Genomic DNA, 19,898 nt, shown 5'->3' on the forward strand with positions numbered 1-19,898 from the left:
GTAACGATGAGGTCTCACTATTTTGCTCAGGCTTGTCTCGAACTCCTGGCCTCAACCTCCCAAATAGCTGGGATTACAGGAGTGTGCCACCATGCCCAGCTAATTTTCTTTAAAAATTTCATAGAGATGGGGTCTTGCTATGCTGCCCAGGCTGGTCTCAAACCCCTAGTCTCAAGCAATCCTCCCACCTTGGCCTCTGTGCTGGGATTCCAGGCTTGAGCCACCACGCCTGGCCCTGTTTTTCTTAAAGTTCTCAGTCTCCTCTCTGCCTTACCCCCATCCCCTTTTCCATCTCCAGGACCTAGGGCAGAGACAAAGCGACCATTCCCTGAAAAGCTTGTATGAGGCAGAATGAAAACCAGGTCCCAGGCCGGGCACGGTGGCTCACGCCTATAATCCCAACACTTTGGGAAGCCGAGGCAGGCAGATCACCTGAGGTCAGGAGTTTGAGACCAGCCTGACCAACATGGAGAAACCCCATCTCTACTAAAAATACAAAATTAGCCAGTTGTGGTGGCACATGCCTTTAATCCCAGCTACTCGGGAGGCTGAGGCAGGAGAATCGCTTGAACCTGGGAGGCGGAGGTTGCTGTGAGCCGAGATCGTGCCATTGCACTCCAGCCTGAGCAACAAGAGCGAAACTCTGTCTCAAAAAAAAAAAAAAAAGGAAAGGAAAGGGAAGGGAAAGGGAAGGGAAAGAGAAAGGGAAAGGGAAGGGAAACCAGGTCCCTAACACCAAAGAGTTAAAAGAAACAAGTACATTTGGCAAATTGATATTTTTGTGAGTTAGCTTATGGGCAACTGATTGAGGGTCTCTTTCCCGTCTTCACCCTGCAGTGTGGCTCAGAGCAAGCTGCCAGATCCCTTCTGCCAATGCAGGAGCAATAGAGCTTGGCCTCCTCTTGCAGGGCGAGTTTGGGAGTCAGATAGGAAGCCACTAAACCGAGACCTTTTTGGGACCCAAGGCACTCACCTGCCCCAAGCATACCAGACAGGCCAGGCGCAGTGACTCATGTCTGTAATCCTAGCACTTTGTTTTAGCTTTTGTTTTGAGACAGAGTCTTGCTCTGTCACCCAGGCTGGAGTGCAGTGGCAGAATCTTGACTTACTGCAACCTCCGCCTCCCAGGTTCAAGCAATTCTCCTGCCTCAGCCTCCCAAGTAGCTGGGACTACAGGCACCCACTGCCACGCTCGGCTAATTTTTGTGTTTTCAGTAGAGATGGGGTTTCACCAAGTTGGCCAGGCTGGTCTCAAACTCCTGACTTCAAGTGATCCGCCCGTCTCGGCCTCCCAAAGTGTTGGGATTATAGGCATGAGCCACCGTGCCCGGCCAGTCCTAGCAGTTTGGGAGGCCAAGGCGGGTGGATTGCCTGAGCTCAGGAGTTCAAGACAAGCCTGGGAAATATGGTGAAACCCCGTCTCTACCAAAAATACAAAAAATTAGGCGGGTATGGTGGTGTACACCTGTAATCCCAGCTACTCAGGAGGCTGAGGTGCGAGAATCGCTTGAACTCGGGAAGTGGAGGCTGCAGTGAGCCGTGATTGTGCCACTGCACTCCAGCCTGGTCAACAGAGTGAGATTCTGTCTCAAAAAAAAAATAAAACCAGAAATCGAGACCAAGCATACCTGGGAGTTGGAAGGATAGACCTCTTCCCCCAGGATGGAGACAATGGTCCATTGAATGGGAGCAGCTGAGCATCTCGTGTGGGTGGCCAGTGCCTACAAGCGCGCCACCTTTCTCCAGCTCACGCCTGTGGCAGACATCAGTAATTGATTACAGAATTCCTCCTCTGAAACCAGAACTCAGTGTTCTGGCCATCTACTACTTCCCAGTCACACGAGGTAGAATCCTCCGCCTGCTCACCCCGGATCTGGTCCCCTTCGCCTTGGTTTCCTGTTGGGGTGAGGGACAGGCGGGCACTGGCCTGACCCCTGCCCCACCCACAGAGTGGATCCAGGCTGCATGAGCCCAGATGTGAAGAATTCCATCCACGTCGGAGACCGGATCTTGGAAATCAATGGCACGCCCATCCGAAATGTGCCCCTGGATGAGGTACGGTCCTGAGTCTGGGGGGCAGGATGGGAGGTAGTACCTTCGTGCCTAGCCCCCTCCCCACCCCACCCCCGTTCACATGCCTGCTGTCCCCAGATTGACCTGCTGATTCAGGAAACCAGCCGCCTGCTCCAGCTCACCCTCGAGCACGACCCTCACGATACACTGGGCCATGGGCTGGGGCCTGAGACCAGCCCCCTGAGTTCTCCGGTTCACACTCCCAGCGGGGAGGCGGGCGGCTCTGCCCGGCAGAAGCCTGTCTTGTAAGTCAGCCTGCTCCTCGGTTCAGCTGGGTGCTTTCACCCCTGCTGGGACTCAAGGGCTGTGGGACCTAGGTCAGGGAGCCAGCCCTGCACAAATGCAGCCCAGGCTTGAGCCAGGGAGGTGGAGGCTGCAGTGAGCTGTCATCACACCACTGCTGTCCAGCCTGGGTGACAAAACAAGACCCAGTCTCAAAAAAAAAAAAGAGAGGAAACACATTTTCTAAAAAGCCAGGGGTGGGGCCAGGCGTGGTGGTTCATGCCTGTAATCCCAGCAGTTTGGGAGGCCGAGGCAGGCGGATCACCTGAGGTCAGGAGTTCAAGACCAGCCTGGCCAACATGGTGAAACCCCATCTTTACTGAAAATACAAAAATTAGCCAGGCTTGGTGGCGGGTGCCTATAGTCCCAGCTACTCGGGACGCTGAGGCAGATGAATCACCTGAACCCAGGAGGCGGAGGTTGCAGTGAGCCAAGGTCATGCCACTACACTCCAGCCTGGGTGACAGAGCGAGACTCTGTCTCAAAAAAAAAAAGGATGACAGAGTGGGATCCGAGGGGTTGGGGCGAGCTAGGGGCTGCCACTAGAGCCAGGATAGGCTGAGACACTGGGATGGGCAGCCTTTGGACTGTCCCAGGCAGGCCCTCCCAAAGCAGGGGGTGATTGCATAGACTGGCATGGACAGGGGCATGCAGGCTGGAGGAGGAAGGGGCAGGGCCTTGGCCAGGTGCCACCTGTCCCCCGGTGGCACTGGGCACCATGTGTGCCCCCCAGGAGAAGCTGCAGCATCGACAGGTCTCCAGGTGCCAGCTCACTGGGCTCCCCGGCCTCCCAGCGCAAGGACCTGGGTCGCTCTGAGTCCCTCCGCGTAGTCTGCCGGCCACACCGCATCTTCCGGCCATCGGACCTCATCCACGGGGAGGTGCTGGGCAAGGGCTGCTTTGGCCAGGCCATCAAGGTACAGAGCATGCTAGGGTCTCGGGGGACAGTCTGGGTGGGACCCCTCCATTTTCCTTCCTCCCCAGTCTATGGATACGCAGTGGAAGGGGTATCTGGCTTCTAGACTCCCTGGCCAGTGCCCTCTCCTCCACCTTGGCCTCCTGGAGCTAACTAGGAGCAGGGGACCTCCTACAGGTAGACTAAGACCTTATGTGCAGGAGGTCATTGAAAGGTGGCTCCTAGCCGGGCGCAGTGGTTTTATCCCTGTAATCCCAGCACTGTGAGAGGCTAAGGCTGTGGGATCACTTGAACTAGGAATTCAATACCAGCCTTGACCTCATATCTACAAGAAATTTAAAAATTAATTGGGTATAGTGGTGCATGCCTGTGGTCCAAGCTACTTGGGAGACTTAGGTAGGAGGATTGTGAGCCACGAGTTCGAGGCTGCAGTGAGCTATGATCATGCCACTGCATTCCAGCCTGGGCAATAGAGCAAGACCCCATCTCAAAAAAGAAAATGAATACATCCCATCCACTTGGGTGTTTGGGAACATCCCATGCGCAGCCTAGAGTGTGAAGCCATCTGCACGTCTCCCTGGCAGTCCAGGGGTGGAGATGGGGCTTCCTAGAAGGCAGGCTTACAGCAGAGACTCTGTCTTCGCACCTCTGTGTCCCACACGCAGGTGACACACCGTGAGACGGGCGAGGTGATGGTGATGAAGGAGCTGATCCGGTTCGACGAGGAGACCCAGAGGACGTTCCTCAAGGAGGTCAGTGATCGGAAGGCCCTCTTCCCTCTGGAGGGCCTTCCAGGTGCTCACCCCTGCCCCTCAACACAGGTCAGGAAAGGGCTCAGGGACCTATCGAAAGAGAGCAGGCCAGGCACAGGGCTCACACCTGTAATCCCAACACTTCGGGAGGTTAAGGAGAGAGGATACTTTGAGACCAACCTGGGCAACATAGCAAGACGCCATCTCTACAAAACAATTTTAAATTTACCGAGCTTGGCGATGTGCACCTGTCATCCCAGCTACTCGGGAGGCTGAGGTGGATCGCTGCAATGAGCCATGATCGCACCACTGCACTCCAGCCTGGGGAACGAGGCAAGGCCCTGTCTCAAAAAAAAAAAAAAAAAAGTTAATTGCATTGGTCGCACGCCGTGACTCACGCCTGTAATCCCAGTACTTTGGGAGGCTGAGCCAGGCGGATCACTTGAGGTTGGGAGATCAAGACCACCCTGGCCAACATGGTGAAACCCCTGTCTTTACTAAAAATACAAAAATTAGCCAGGCATGGTGGTGGGTGCCTGTCATCCCAGCTACTCGGGAGGCTGAGGCAGGAGAATTTCTTGAACTCAGGAGGCGGAGGTTGCAGTGAGCCAAGATCGTGCCACTGCAGTCCAGCCTGGGTGACAGAGTGAGACTCCTTCTCAAAAAAAAAAAAAAGAAAGAAAGAACTGGCCGGGCACGGTGGCTCAAGCCTGTAATCCCAGCACTTTGGGAGACTGAGACGGGCAGATCACGAGGGCAGGAGATCGAGACCATCCTGGGTAACACGGTGAAACCCCATCTCTACTAAAAAAAATACAAAAAAACTAGCCGGGCGAGGTGGCGGGCGCCTGTAGTCCCAGCTACTCAGGAGGCTGAGGCAGGAGAATGGCATAAACCCGGGAGGTGGAGCTTGCAGTGAGCTGAGAGCCGGCCACTGCACTCCAGCCTGGGCGACAGAGCGAGACTCCTTCTCAAAAAAAAAACAAAAAGAAAGTAACTGCAGGCAGGGGACTGGGAAAAAGAGCATCGCTGGGGGTGGGGGCAGCTCAGGCAGAGGGCACAGCAGCTGGTGAGTGTGGCAGAGACAGGAGAGGGGAGCTGGGGAGACCGTCTATAGCACCTGGTGGGATGGAGAAAGGAGAAGCAAACCCAGGCACAGCTCGGACCACACAGAGCCCAGGCCCAGCCTGTTTGTGCCCCGCCAGGTGAAGGTCATGCGATGCCTGGAACACCCCAACGTGCTCAAGTTCATCGGGGTGCTCTACAAGGACAAGAGGCTCAACTTCATCACTGAGTACATCAAGGGCGGCACCCTCCGGGGCATCATCAAGAGCATGGTGAGTCCTGGGCAGAGCCAGCCACCCCCGATGTGTGGCCCCGGGCAAGGCAGCTCCCCCTGTGGGCCTCAGTCTCTTCTCTTCAATGGGGGGCAGCCACGGGGGTCTCAAAGGCCCTCTGAACCCTGATTCCTAATCAAATAGGGGAATGACTGACTCCATCGAAAGCTGGGAAAGGCCAGGAACAATGGTACACACCTGTTATTCCAGCACTTTGGGAGGCCAAGGCAAGAGGATCACTTGAGGCCAGGAATTCAAGGCTGCAGTGAGCTGTGATCTCACCACTGCACTCCAGCCTGGACCACAGAGCAAGACCCTATCTCAAAAACGAAAATAAAATTCAGAGCTTTCCTTAAGGATTTGAATAAAATTACAAATCCATCTTTAGAAATAAAGTGCTCAGGCCTGGCGCAGTGGCTCATGCCTATAGTCCCAGCACTTTGGGAGGCCAAGGCCAGCAGATCACTTGAGGTCAGGAGTTCAAGACCAGCCTGGCCAACATGGTGAAACCTCGTCTCTACTAAAACTTTAAAAATTAGCCAGGTATGGTGTTGGGCACCTGTAACCCCAGCTACTTGGGAGGCTGAGGCAGGAGGATCGCTTGAACCTGGGAGGTGGAGGTTGCAGTGAGCCGAGATTGCACCATTGCACTCTAGCCTGGGCGACAAGAGTGGGACTCCATCTCAAAAAAAAAAAAAAAAAAGTGTTTGGAGGAAGCCTTGCAGAGCCCTGTGCTGGACTATGCCCTGGGGATCCAGTCCTGGCCTCCAGCCCCATTTCTGTACCACCCTGAGACCATGGGATCTTCCTCAGGTTGGATTACTTTGTATCCAAATTGTGGACCCTTTGGGCTCCTGCTAGGAGGTTCCACTCAGGTTCCATTGTCAAGTGCAATTTAGAAACTCTGGGCTAGGCCAAGTGCAGTGGCTGACACCTGAATTCCCAAACTTTGGAAGGCTGAGGCAGGAGGATCTTTAGAGGCCAGGAGGTCAAGACCAGCCTGGACAGCATAATGAGATCCCATCTCTACAAAAAAATCAAAAAATTAGCCAAATGTGGTGGCGCATGCCTGCGATTCCAGCAACACGGGAGGCTGAGGCAGAAGGATCTCCTGAGCCCAGGAGGTCGAGGCTGCACTCCAGCCTGGGTGATAGAGTGAGACCCTGTCTCGATAAAAAATAAAGATCTCCAAGGGGATGGGGTTTGGGAATGAGGCGTCTCCCCCAAATGATTTGAGCCCAAAGCCCCGTTCTCCTGGCGTAGCTCAGTGCTGCCCCGTTCTCCTGGCATGGCTCAGTGCTGCCACTCTGCAGGTGACCTTGCCAGGCCCTTCTATCTCTTACCTGTCTGTGAAAGTAGGTTCCAATTTTTTAAAAACCTAGAAAGATGAGTTTTTTGTTTTGTTGGTTTTCTTTTTTTTTTTTTCTGAGATGGAGTTTTTTTCTTGTTGTCCAGCCTGGAGCGCAATGGCACGATCTGAGCTCACTGCAACCTCCAACTCCCTGGTTCAAGTGATTCTTCTGCCTCAGCCTCCCGAGTAGCTGGGATTACAGGCGCCCACCACCACATCCGGCTAATTTTTGCATTGTTAGTAGAGACGGGGTTTCACCGTGTTAGTCAGGTTGGTCTCAAACTCCTGACCTCACGTGATCCACCCGCTCTGGCCTCCCAAAGTGTTGGGATTACAAGCATGAGCCACCGCACCTGACAGAAAGATGAGATTCTATAGAAAATAAATCTAGCTTGTTTTCTCAGAGGAGGCAGATTGGGAGCTATCCCTGCTTAGAGTTTGAAATCAGTTCTGTTAGGAAATAATGTTTGTAGGGGCTGGGTGCGGTGGCTCATGCCTGTAATCCCAGCACTTTGGGAGGCTGAGGCAGGTGGATCACTTGAGGTCAGGCGTTTGAGACCAGCCTGGCCAATGTGATAAAACCCCATCTCTACTAAAACTACAAAAATTAGCTGGGTTTGGTGGCAGACACCTGTAATCCCAGCTACTTGGGAGGCTGAGGCAAGAGAATTGCTTGAGGCCAGGTGCAGTGGCTCATGCCTGCAATCCCAACACTGGGAGGCCAAGGTGGGCAGATCACCTAACGTCAGGAGTTCAAGACCAGCCTGGCCAACATGGTGAAACCCCGTCTCTACTAAAAATACAAAAAATTAGCTGGGCATGGTGGCGCATGCCCTTAGTCCCAGCTACTCAGGAGGCTGAGACACAAGAATCACTTGAGCCCAGGAGTCGAAGGTTGCAAGGAGCTGAGATGGTACCACTGCACTCCACCCTGGGTGACAGAGTAAGACTCCATCTAAAGAAAAAAAAAAAAAGAAAATAACGTCTGTGAGCTGTGTTGACTCATACTTTTTAGAAGCAGACAGTTGTGGGTGCCTGAAGAAATCAGGGTGTTGAGGAGCTCATAGGATCCTCTAGGACACTTGCCCCTTCCTGCCTCTCTCTCATGCAACCATCCCTGCCACCGGGGCCCCCGCCGGCCCCACCCTGGCCTTTCTTTCTCTATCCCAGGACAGCCAGTACCCATGGAGCCAGAGAGTGAGCTTTGCCAAGGACATCGCGTCGGGGATGGTGAGTGAACCGGGTGCTCCAACTCCATTCACAATCCCACCAGGAATTTGCAAACAGAACCCACAAAGAAGCTTTGAAAGAGGGCAGAGGGGGTCAATGGGAGAGTGGGAAGAATCGTCCTGACTGGCCTGATGGGGGTGGGAGCAGAGGGAGTTCCTGGGGGGCCAGAATGGGCTGGGGTCCCTCTGCACAGCTGCCCCCTGACTCCCGTGTCCCCGCCCCCAGGCCTACCTCCACTCCATGAACATTATCCACCGAGACCTCAACTCCCACAACTGCCTGGTCCGTGAGGTGAGCACCAGGGCCCCACGTGGCTGGGTGTTGGGGAGACAGCAGGAGCCCAACCACTCCCAGCCTCGGGGCCTTCCCAGAACTGGAGGCCCCCAGGTTGCCTCCATGACTTCAACTGGAGGTGGGGGTGGGGGGCAGCAGCCTGTGGGGAAGAGCCCAGCATCAGGAGGCAGACAGACCTGGGTTTGAGTCCTGTCTCTGCCACTGACTCATGGTGGACCGTCAGCATCCCAGGTTTGTAGGAGGGTCTTATAAATCAGTGAAGGAGAAAGTGACAGGTAAGCTGCAAAGGACCAGGACCCTGGTCTTCATAGAGGGCAGCCCCCGGCACAGTGGCCACGGGCTACACCGGACAGCAGCAGCATCTGGGGGCCACAGAGCGGGGGCATAGGCTTGTGGGCTGGAGTGGTCAGGGCAGGCTGTCTGAAAGAGGAGGCTTTAGGTGGATATTTAAGCAGAGGATGGGCAGGCAAAGAGCCCAGTATCTAAGGATTGGCAAGGGAGGGGAGCCTGGTTCTCCACCGAAAGCAGAGGAGGGAGTAACCATGCCTGTCTGGAGAGGTGGTGTATTCACGTCCTGGGGCTGCCATCACAAAGTACTGTGAACCAGATGGCTCAAAACAACAGAAATGGGCACAGTGGCTTACACCTATAATCCCAGCATTTTGGGAGGCCAAGGCAGGTGATTGCTTGAGCCCAGGAGTTCGAGACCAGCCAGGGCAACATGGTGAAAGCCCATCTCTGCCAAAAATACCAAATAAAATAGCCGGGCATGGTGGCATAAGCCTGTGATCCCAGCTACCTGAGAGGCTGAGATGGGAGGATCGCTTGAGCCTGGGAGGTGGAGGTTGCAGTGAGCCAAGATTGTGCTACTTTACTCCAGCCTGGGAGACAGAGCCAGACCCTGTCTCAAAAAACAAAACGAAACAAGGCCGGGCACTGTGGCTCACGCCGAGGCAGGTGGATCACTTGAAGCCAGGAGTTCCAGACCAGCCTAGCCAACATGGCAAAACCCTGTCTCTACTAAAAAATTCAAAAATTAGTGGACATGGTGGTACATGCCTGTAATCCCAGCTACTCGGGAGGCTGAGGCAAGAGAATCACTTGAACCCGGGAGGCGGAGGTTGCAGTGAGCCAAGATCACACCACTGCATTCCAGCAACAGAGTGGGACTCCATCTCAAAAAATAAAAATAAAAAAATAAAAAATAACACAGACCTGTGTCGGCTCACACCTGTAATCCCAGCACTTTGGGAGTCCAAGGTGGGCAGATTACTTGAGCCCAGGAGTTCGAGACCAGCCCCGACAACATGGCAAAACCCTGTCTCTACAAAAAAAAGAAAAAAATAGCTGGCATGGTGCCAAGTACGTATAGTACCAGCTACTCAGGAGGCGTAGGTGGAAGGATTGCTTGAGCCTGGGAAGTTGAGGCTGCAATGAGCTGTGATCATGCCACTGCACTCCAGCCTGGGCCACGGGAGGGAGACTCTGCCTAAAAACAAAGAAACTCGAAAAGTAAAGAACATAGACCTCACCTGGTTATTGGGAATATTAAAGATAAAATTGGGCGAGGTATGGTGGCTCACTCCTGTAATCCCAGCACTTTGGGAGGCTGAGGCAGGTGGATCACTTGAGGCCAGGAATTCAAGAGCAGTCTGGGCAGCATAGCAAGACCCTATCTCAGTCAGTCAATCAACATAAATAAAGAATAAACCTGGTGGCATGCCATGCACAGGACCTGGGTCTCTAATCAAAATTCCTGTCTTGCTGGGGCAGTGGCTTACACCTGTAATCCCAGCACTTTGGGAGGCCACAGTGGGTGGATCACCTGAGGTCAGGAGTTCGAGACCATCCTGGCCAACATGGTGAAACCCCTGTCTTTAATAAAAATATAAAAATTAGCCAGGCATGGTGGTGGGTACCTATAATCCCAGCTACTCAGGAGGCTGAGGCAGGAAAATGGCTTAAACTTGGGAGGCAGAGGTTACAGTGAGCCAAGATCGCAATACTGTACTCCAGCCTGGGCAAGAGAGTGAGACTCCATCTAAAAAAAAAAAAATGCCTATCTTTCCAAAACAAAGCAGCGTCGGTCCCCTCGGAGGTGGGAGGGAGCACTTGCAGCAGGGAGCAGTGGGGGCACCGGGATGGTTTGGGGAGCACGTGGAGAAGGGGCAGAGGGTGCAGCATGTGGTGGGAGGGAGGAAGCCACACTGCCATCCTCAGGTGCTTCCAGCAGCTCCATTTGCAAAGAGCTGATGGCTTTGGGGAAGGAAGGGGTCCCCACCCTGTGCCAATACAGGGTGTCAGAGGTGTGTTCTGTGGTCTGTCTACGGGTTGGCTTGGGGTCCTGGTGAGGGGCAGGCCAGGCGGGCAGTACCAGGATCGGGTCCCAGTGTGACCCGGCTTCACCTTCCCAGAACAAGAACGTGGTGGTGGCTGACTTTGGGCTGGCACGGCTCATGGTAGATGAAAAGACTCAGCCCGAGGACCTGCGGAGCCTCAAGAAGCCAGACCGCAAGAAGCGCTACACCGTGGTGGGTAACCCCTACTGGATGGCGCCCGAGATGATCAATGGTGAGTGGTTCAGCCCTGCCGGTCATGGCCCTCACAGGGAGCCACGGGGGGCCCAGCAGAGCAGCAACCTCCAGAGCCCCTGGCCCCTCCCAGCCTCCTTGCCTCTTCAGTTACCCTGTGGGTCCTACATTGGCTCCCTCTTTCTCCTATAAGACACTTAGCGGCAACTGGGCAAGGTGGCTCACGCCTGTATTCCCAGCACTTTGGGAGGCTGAGGCAAGTGGATCGCCTGAGGTCAGGAGTTCGAGACCAGCCTGGCCAACATGGTGAAACACCCCCATCTTTACTAAAAATAAAAAAATTAGCCGGGCATGGTGGCAGGTGCCTGTAATCCCAGCTACTAGGGAAGCTGAGGCAGGAGAATCGCTTGAACCTGGGAGGCAGAGGTTGCAGTGAGCCGAGATCATGCCATTGCACTCTAGCCTGGGTGAGAAGAGCGAAACTCCATCTCAACAACAACAACAAAATAAGTAAAAGACATTTAGTGGCTTAAATAAATGATCATACAGTTCTGGAGTCTGAAGTCCAGCGTCAGCGTCACCGGGCTGAAATCAAGGCGCCAGCCGGGTGAGCTCCTTCTGTAGGCTCCAGGGCACCTGTTTCCTTACCTTTTCTGGCTCTTGCAGGCTTCCTCATTCCTCATGTTGCTGCCCCCTCCTCTATTTTCAGGGCTGGCCACAAAGCATCTTCTCTTCTCTGATCTCTGCATCCATCCCCGCATCTCCTTCCCTGGCTCTAATCTTCCTCCTCCCTTTTTTTTTTTTTTTAAAGAGACAGGGTCTTGCTCTGTTGCCCAGGCTGGAGTGCAGTGGTGCCACCATAGCTCACTGCAGCCCCGACCTTCTGGGCTCAAACTGTCATCCCACCCTAGCCTCCTGAATAGCTGGGACCACAGGCATGAAACACCACACCCAGCTAATTCTTTTTAATTTTTAATAGAGACAGAGGTCTCACTGTGTTGCCCAGGCTGGTCTCAAACTCCTGGCTTCAGGTGATCCTCCTGCCTTGGCCTTCCAAAGTGCTGGGATTCCAGGCATGAGCCACCATGCCCGGCCCTCCATCCTTCTGATAGGGACCCTTATGATGACATTGGGCCCACCTGGAAAATCCAAGATCAGCCCTCCATCTCAAGACCCTCAACTTAATCCCATCTGCAGAGTCCGATGGAAGGTAGGACGTTTACAAGTCCCAGGGATCAGGACGCAGTCATCTTTGGGGACGGTAATTCTGCCTCCCACAGGGTCTACCTCCCTGAGTCCATTTTTTTACTGTCAGTGGTCCTATATATGCCCAGAGTATAGGTTATAAAGTCCTTCTACAAGCAGGTGGCACATGAACACAGGTTCAGGGCAGGCAGACCCCAGCCATCACCTCATCATAGTTAACCTAGTTAAATTAGCCTGGCATGTGGTGTGGTGCCTAACGCCTGTGGTCCCAGCTACTCAGGAAGCCAAGGTGGGAGATTTACTTGAGCCAAGGAGGTCAAGGCTGCAGTGAGCTATGATCATACCACTGCATTCTAGCCTGGGCAACAGAGCGAGACCCTGTCTCAAGAAAACAAAAAATAGGCCAGGCGCAGTGGCTCATACCTGTAATCCCAGCACTTTGGGAGGCTGAAGCAGGCAGATTGCTTGAGGCCAGGAGTTCGAGACCAGCCTGGCCAACATGGTAAAACCTCATCTCTGGGCCGGGCGCGGTGGCTCAAGCCTGTAATCCCAGCACTTTGGGAGGCCGAGACGGGTGGATCATGAGGTCAGGAGATCGAGACCATCCTGGCTAACACAGTGAAACCCCATCTCTACTAAAAAATACAAAAAACTAGCCGGGCGAGGTGGCGGGCGCCTGTAGTCCCAGCTACTCAGGAGGCTGAGGCAGGAGAATGGCGTAAACCCGGGAGGTGGAGCTTGCAGTGAGCTGAGATCCGGCCACTGCACCCCAGCCTGGGCGACAGAGCAAGACTCCGTCTCAAAAAAAAAAAAAAAAAAAAAAACCTCATCTCTACTAAAAATACAAAAATTAGCCAGGTGTGGTGGCTCATGCCTGTAATCCCAGCTACTTGGGAAGCTGAGGCAGGAGAATCACTTGAACCCAGGAGCAGAGGTTACATTGGGCCAAGATTGCACCACTGCACTCTAACCTGGGTGACAGAGCAAGACTGTCTCAAAAAAAAAAAAACAACCCCACCTGTAATCCCAGCACTTTAGGAGGCCAAGGTGGGCGGATCACGAGGTCAAGAGATCGATACCATCCTGGCCAACATGGTGAAACCTCATCTCTACTAAAAATACAAAAAACATTAGCTGGGCATGGTGGCACACATCTATAGTCCCAGCTACCCGGGAGGCTGAGGAAGGAGAATTGCTTGAACCCGGCAGGTGGAGGTTGCAGTGATTCAAGATCGCGCCACCGTACTCCAGCCTGATGGCAGAGTGGGACTCTGTCTCAAAAACACACACACACACACACACACACACACACAAACATAGTTAACATAGCCCCCAAAGAAGACTATAAAACAGTCTTAGTTCCCAGGCACAGTGGCTCACGCTTGTAATCCCAGCACTCTGGGAGGCCGCAGCAGGCAGATCACGAGGTCAGGAGTTTGAGACCAGCCTGGCCAACACGGTGAAACCCCATCTCTACTAAAAATACAAAAATTAGCTGGGCATAGTGGCGGGCGCCTGTAATCCCAGCTACTCTGGAGGCTGAGGCAGGAGAATTGCTTGAACCCAGGAGGCAGAGATTGCAGTGAGCCGAGATCGTGCCATTGCACTCCAGCCTGGGCAACAAAGTAAGACTCTCTCAAAAAAACAAAACAGTCTTAGTGTTTCCTATCTGTAGGGATTGGTGTGAGGATTAAAGGTTGTAAACTCATTTCCACCTAGTTGGCATTCAGTAAATGAGAGTTGGTATTCAGTACTAATTGTTTTGGGTATTTCGTTTTTTGTTTTTGAGATGGAGCCTTGCTATGTTGCCCAGGCTGGAGTACAGCGATGTGATCTCAGCTCACTGCAACCTCCACCTCCCGGGTTCAAGTGATTCTCCTGCCTCAGTTTCCTAAGTACCTGACATTACAGGCACCTGCCACCATGCCTGGCTAATTGTTGTGTTTTTAGTAGAGATGGGGTTTCACCATGTTGGCCAGGCTGGTCTCAAACTCCTGACCTCAGGTGATCCGCCCGCCGCAGCCTCCCAAAGTGCTGGGATTACAGGTGTGAGCCACTGCACCCGGCCATGTACCAATTGTTTTTAACATCATTAAGCAACTGGTATCATTCCCATTTTACAGATAAGGAAACAGGCTCAGAGAGTCCATGTCAGTTCCCTGAGGCTGCTGTAATAAATTGTTAGAAACTTGATTATTTAAAACAGCAGAAAATGGTCAGGCATGGTGACTCACACCTGTGATCCCAGCACTTTGGGAGGCCGAGGCAGGTGGATCACTTGAGGTCAGGAGTTCGAGACCAGCCTGGCCAACATGGTGAAATGCCACCTCTACTAAAAATACAGAAATTAGCCGGGCGTGGTGGCAGACACCTGTAATCCCAGCTACTCGGGAAATTGAGGCAGGAGAATCGCTTGAACCCAGGAGGCCGAGGTTGCAGTGAGCCACAATCATGCCACTGCACTCTAGCTTGGGCGACAAAGCAAGACTACATCTCAAAATAAAATAAACAGCAGAGGCCAGGCGCGGTGGCTCCAGCCTGTAATCCCAGCACTTTGGGAGGCCGAGACGGGCGGATCACAAGGTCAGGAGATCGAGACCATCCTGGCTAATACGGTGAAACCCCGTCTCTACTAAAAATACAAAAAACTAGCCGGGCGAGGTGGCGGGCGCCTGTAGTCCCAGCTACTCGGGAGGCTGAGACAGGAGAATGGCGTAAACCCAGGAGGCGGAGCTTGCAGTGAGCTGAGATCTGGCCACTGCACTCCAGCCTGGGCGACAGAGCCAGACTCCATCTCAAAAAAAATAAATAAATAAACAGCAGAAATGTATTCCCTCATAGTTTTGGAAGCCAGAAGGTTGAAATCCAACAGGGCTGCACTCCCTCCAGGGGGATCTAGGGGAGAATGCATTCCTTGCTTCTTCCACTTTCTGGTGGTTTTGTATTCCTGGGCTTGTGGCCGCATCATTCCAGTCTCTACCCCCGTCTTCACAGGGCCACCTCTTCCTCTTCTGCTGTGTCTTCTCTGTATCTCTCTCAAGAGGGCATTTGCAGTGGCATTTGGGGCCCATCCAGATCATCCAGCATCATCTCATCTCCAGATCCTTAACTTAATCCCATCTGCAAAAGACCCTTTTTCTGATCCAGTAACATTCACGGATTCCAGAGACCTGACATGGTTGCCTTTTAGGACCAGCACAGAGTTCATGACCTGCCCAAAGTCACGCAGCTGATCGGTGCCTAGAACTCCTTGTCCAGGCCTCTGCCCCTTGCTCCTCAGAGCTCCCAAAGGCTTGCTCAGACCTGGTGGGGTTGGGGGAAAGAGCCTAAGCCTGGGTTCCCAAGGAGGTTGCCGGCATCTGCCTCCTGGGCCTGGACCTCCCGACCGGGGCATCCTCCCAGCTGGCCCGGTCCCCTGCCTTTTGGCATCCCTGGCACCCCCATGTGTTCATCTGTTGACAGTCGGTCTCTTTGTCCAGGCCGCAGCTATGATGAGAAGGTGGATGTGTTCTCCTTTGGGATCGTCCTGTGCGAGGTAGGTCCAGGGGTGTTGAAGCCTGGGCTCCTCCCCACTCACCCAGGCTGCAGGCTCAGCATCTGCAGGGGCTTCAGGCCAGGAAGGCTGCCCACAGCAAGGCATGGGCTGGCCCCCATGAGGTACCGCAGTCAGGCTGCAGCCAGGCCTGGTGCCACCTGCCCTCAAGCCACCTGGATGGCACCCAGACGCCCAGGCTGAGGGCCCCCCTGGAGTAACTGCTGGGCCTTGTGCTGGACAGATCATCGGGCGGGTGAACGCAGACCCCGACTACCTGCCCCGCACCATGGACTTTGGCCTCAACGTACGAGGCTTCCTGGACCGCTACTGCCCTGCAAACTGCCCCCCGAGCTTCTTCCCCATCACCGTGCGCTGTTGCGATCTGGACCCCGAGAAGAGGTGAGTGGGGTGGGGCCCTGGCCTGGGGGACGGCGGGGCCAATTCCTGGGAGAGCCAGACCCACCTTTCCCCACCCGCCTGTCACCCAGGCCGTCCTTCGTGAAGCTGGAACACTGGCTGGAGACCCTCCGCATGCACCTGGCCGGCCACCTGCCACTGGGCCCGCAGCTGGAGCAGCTGGACAGGGGTTTCTGGGAGACCTACCGGCGCGGCGAGAGCGGACTGCCTGCCCACCCTGAGGTCCCCGACTGAGCCAGGGCCACTCAGCCGCCCCTGTCCCCACCTCCAGGGAATCCACCCCCACCAGATTCCTCCACGGGAGGTGGCCCTCAACTGGGACAGTGGGGGCCCAGGCTTCTCCTCAGAGCCAGGTCCTGACTTGCCTTCTCCCACCCCGTGGACCGCTTCCCCTGCCTTCTCTCTGCCGTGGCCCGGAACCGGCCAAGCTGCACACACACACCATGCCCTCGCCCTGCTGTAACCTCTGTCTTGGCAGGGCTGTCCCCTCTCGCTTCTCCTTGCATGAGCTGGAGGGCGTGTGTGAGCTGTGCCCCTTTCCACAGGCTGCTGCCCCAGCCACCCTGTGCACGCTCCACCTGTCTGGTCCGTAGCTCCCTGGAGGCTGGGCCAGGAGGCAGCCTCTGAACCATGCCCCATGTAATGCTTGGGTGCATGGGCGGGCGCACGTCAGGGCAGAGGCCAAGTTCCCAGGTGTCTGTGTTCCCAGGAACCAAACGGGGAGTCTGGGGCCCGTTTTCCCCCCAGGGGGTGTCTAGGTAGCAACAGGTATCGAGGACTCTCCAAACCCCCAAAGCAGAGAGAGGGCTGATCCCATGGGGTGGAGGTCCCCGATGGCTGAGCAAACAGCCCCTTCTCCCGCTTTGGGTCTTTTTTGGGTCTTTTTTGTTTCTTTCTCAAAGCCACTTTAGTGAGAAGCAGGTACCAAGCCTCAGGGTGAAGGGGGTCCATTGAGGGAGCTGCAGTGCCTGGGCCAGAGCTGATGGGCAGGAGCCGGCTCGGGCAGCGAGAGGATAGGCACAGTGGACGGGGCAGGTGTCCACCAGCAGCTCAACCCCTGCAGTCATCTCAGAGCCCCTTCCCGGGCCTCTACCCCGAGGCTCCCTGCCCCTCCTCATGCCCCTCTGTCCTCTGCGTTTTCTCTGTGTAATCTATTTTTTAAGAAGAGTTTGTATTATTTTTTCATACGGCTGCAGCAGCAGCTGCCAGGGGCTTGGGGTTTTATTTTTGTGGCGGGCGGGGGTGGGAGGGCCATTTTGTCACTTTGCCTCAGTTGAGCATCTAGAAGTATTAAAACTGTGAAGCTTTCTCAGTGCACTTTGAACCTGGAAAACAATCCCGACAGGCCCGTGGGACCATGACTTAGGGAGGTGGGACCCACCCACCCCCATCCAGGAACCGTGACGTCCAAGGAACCAAACCCAGACGCAGAACAATAAAATAAATTCCGTACTCCCCACCCAGGTCCTGCGTGGCGATGTGTGTCTGGGGCCCTGGGGAAACAGTCAAGATAAGAGGAGTTAGTCTTCCCTGATGAGAAGACAAGGATGTGTTTGGTGGCTCATGCCTGTAATCCCAGCACTCCAGGAGGCTGAGACAGGACGATCCCTTACGCCCAGGAGTTCAAGACCAGTCTGGACAACATAGTGAGATCCTGTCTCTACAAAAAATTTTTTTAAATTAGTTGGGCAGGGGCCAGGTGTGGTGGCTCACGCCTGTAATCCCAGCACTTTGGGAGGCCGAGGCAGGTGGATCAGCTGAAGTCAGGAGTTTGAGACCAGCTTGGTCAACGTGGTGAAAACTCGTCTCTACTAAAAATACAATTAGGCCGGGCTCGGTGGCTCACGCCTGTAATCCCAGCACTTTGGGAGGCCGAGGCGGGTGGATCACGAGGTCAGGAGTTCGAGACCAGCCTGGCTAACATGGTGAAACCCTGTCTCTACTAAACAAAGTACAAAAAAATTAGCCGGGCATGATGGCAGATACCTGTAGTCCCAGCTACTCTGGAGGCTGAGGCAGGAGAATGGCGTGAACCTGGGAGGCAGAGCTTACAGTGAGCGGAGATCGCGCCACTGTACTCCAGCCTGGGCGGCAGAGTGAGACTCTGTCTCAAAAAAAAAAAAAAGTGTGTGTATATATATATATATATACACACACACACATATATATGTACAAAAATTAGCTGGGCGTGGTAGCACATGGCTGTAGTCCTAGCTACTTGGGAGACAGACAGGAGAATCGCTTGAACACAAAAGGCAGAGGTTGCAGTGAGCAAAGATGGTGCCATTGCACTCCAGCCTGGGCAACAGAGTGAGACTTTGTCTTCAAAAAAATAGTAATAATAATAATTGGGCAAGCCAGACACAGTGGCTCACGCCTGTAATCCCAGCACTCTGGGAGGCCGAGGCAGGAGGATCACCTGAGGTCAGGAGTTTGAGACCAGCCTGGCCAACATAATGAAACCCCATCTCTGCTAACAATACAAAATTAGCCAGGTGCGGTGGCACATGCCTGAAATCCCAGCTACTTGGGAAGCTGAGGCAGGAGAATTGCTTGAACCCAGGAGGCAGAGGTTGCAGTGCGCCAAGATCGCATCATTGCACCCCAGCCTGGGCAACAAAAGTGAAACTCCATCTCAAAAAATAATAATAATTAGTTGGGCATGGTAGCATGCACCTATAGTCTCAGCTATTCAGGAGGCTGAGGTGGGAGGATCATTTGAGTCCAAGAGATCAAGGCTGCAGTGAGCCATGTTTACACCACTGCACTCCAGCCTGGGCAACAAAACAAGATCCTGTCTCAAAAAAAAAAAAAAAAAAAAGCAGGTATGGAGGGGGGAAGAGAGCACAGCTCAGTTTTAGGTGGAGCTTCACAGGCGGGCCAAGTGAAGATTCTTCAAAAGCTGGGTTTTGGAGGGCCGCGCATATTCAGGAGGTACTGCTTTCGTACTTAATGTTTTCTTGTAAAACTAAAGAGCCCTGGCCAGGCACGGTGGTTCACGCCTGTAATCCCAACACTTTGGGAGGCCGAGGTGGGCGGATCATCTGAGGTCAGGGGTTCAAGACCAGCTTGACCAACATAGAGAAACCCTGTCTCTACTAAAAATTTTTTAAAAATTAGCCAGGTGCTGTGGTGCATGCCTGTAATCCCAGCTACTCGGGAGGCTGAGGTAGGAGAATCGCTTGAACCTGGAAGGAGGAAGTTGCAGTGAGCTGAGATCGCACCATTGCACTTCAGCCTGGGCAACAAGAGCGAAACTCCATCTTAAACAAAACAAAACTAAAGGGTCCTATCGAGAAGATGGGCTGCACATGATGGCTCACACCTATAATCCCAGCGCTTTAGGAGGCCAAGGTGGAAGGATCACTTGAGGCCAGGAGTTCAAGATCAGCCTGGGCAACATAGCAAGACCCTGTTTTTACCCCAAAAATAAAAAAATTATCGAGATGCTGTGGTGTGTGCCTGTAGTACCAGCTACTGAGAGGCTGAGGGAGGAGGATCGCTTGAGCCTGGGAGGTCAAGGCTGCAGTGAGCTGTGATCATACCACTGCACTCCAGCCTGAATGACACAGCAAGACCTTGTCTCAAAAATAAAAAAATTTAAAAACACACTACGTATTGCAAATATAGGGCATTTAATTTGTGGTTTTTTTTTTTTGTTTCTGTTTTGTTGTTTTGAGACAGGTCTCACTCTGTCACCCAGGCTGGACTGCAGTGGCACAATCATGGCTCACTGCCGCCTCAACATCCCAGGGTCGAGCAATCCTCCTGCCTCAGCTTCTCAGGTACCTGAGACTATAGATGCACACCACCACACCAAGTTAATTAAAAAAAAAAAAAAAATGTTTGAGAAGCCAGGCGCCGTGACTCACGCCTGTAATTCCAGCACTTTGGGAGGCCAAGGCGGGCGGATCACCTGAGGTCGGGAGTTCAAGACCAGCCTGGCCAACATGGTGAAACCCCATCTCTACTAA

General features: G+C 53.8%; 1 protein-coding gene across 4 annotated transcripts in view; it reads left to right on the plus strand.

Annotated features, from left to right (window-relative positions):
- Nucleotides 1-17,387, plus strand: part of LIMK1 (LIM domain kinase 1) — a 36,760-nt gene extending 19,373 nt beyond the window's left edge. For all 4 annotated transcript variants that reach the window (XM_015133344.3, XM_077996517.1, XM_077996516.1 and 1 more), the window contains 11 exons: nt 1,950-2,055; nt 2,152-2,318; nt 3,089-3,272; nt 3,937-4,023; nt 5,229-5,360; nt 7,882-7,941; nt 8,167-8,232; nt 10,650-10,806; nt 15,452-15,507; nt 15,749-15,906; nt 15,996-17,387. In XM_015133344.3, the coding sequence (XP_014988830.1) occupies nt 1,950-2,055; nt 2,152-2,318; nt 3,089-3,272; nt 3,937-4,023; nt 5,229-5,360; nt 7,882-7,941; nt 8,167-8,232; nt 10,650-10,806; nt 15,452-15,507; nt 15,749-15,906; nt 15,996-16,158 (1,336 nt within the window). In that variant the 3' untranslated portion in view covers nt 16,159-17,387. The remainder of the gene's footprint in view (nt 1-1,949; nt 2,056-2,151; nt 2,319-3,088; nt 3,273-3,936; nt 4,024-5,228; nt 5,361-7,881; nt 7,942-8,166; nt 8,233-10,649; nt 10,807-15,451; nt 15,508-15,748; nt 15,907-15,995) is intronic.
- Nucleotides 17,388-19,898: the final 2,511 nt, after the last annotated feature.

The sequence above is a fragment of the Macaca mulatta genome, chromosome 3 (genome assembly GCF_049350105.2).
Source record: "Macaca mulatta isolate MMU2019108-1 chromosome 3, T2T-MMU8v2.0, whole genome shotgun sequence".
Taxonomy (NCBI): Eukaryota; Metazoa; Chordata; class Mammalia; order Primates; family Cercopithecidae; genus Macaca; species Macaca mulatta.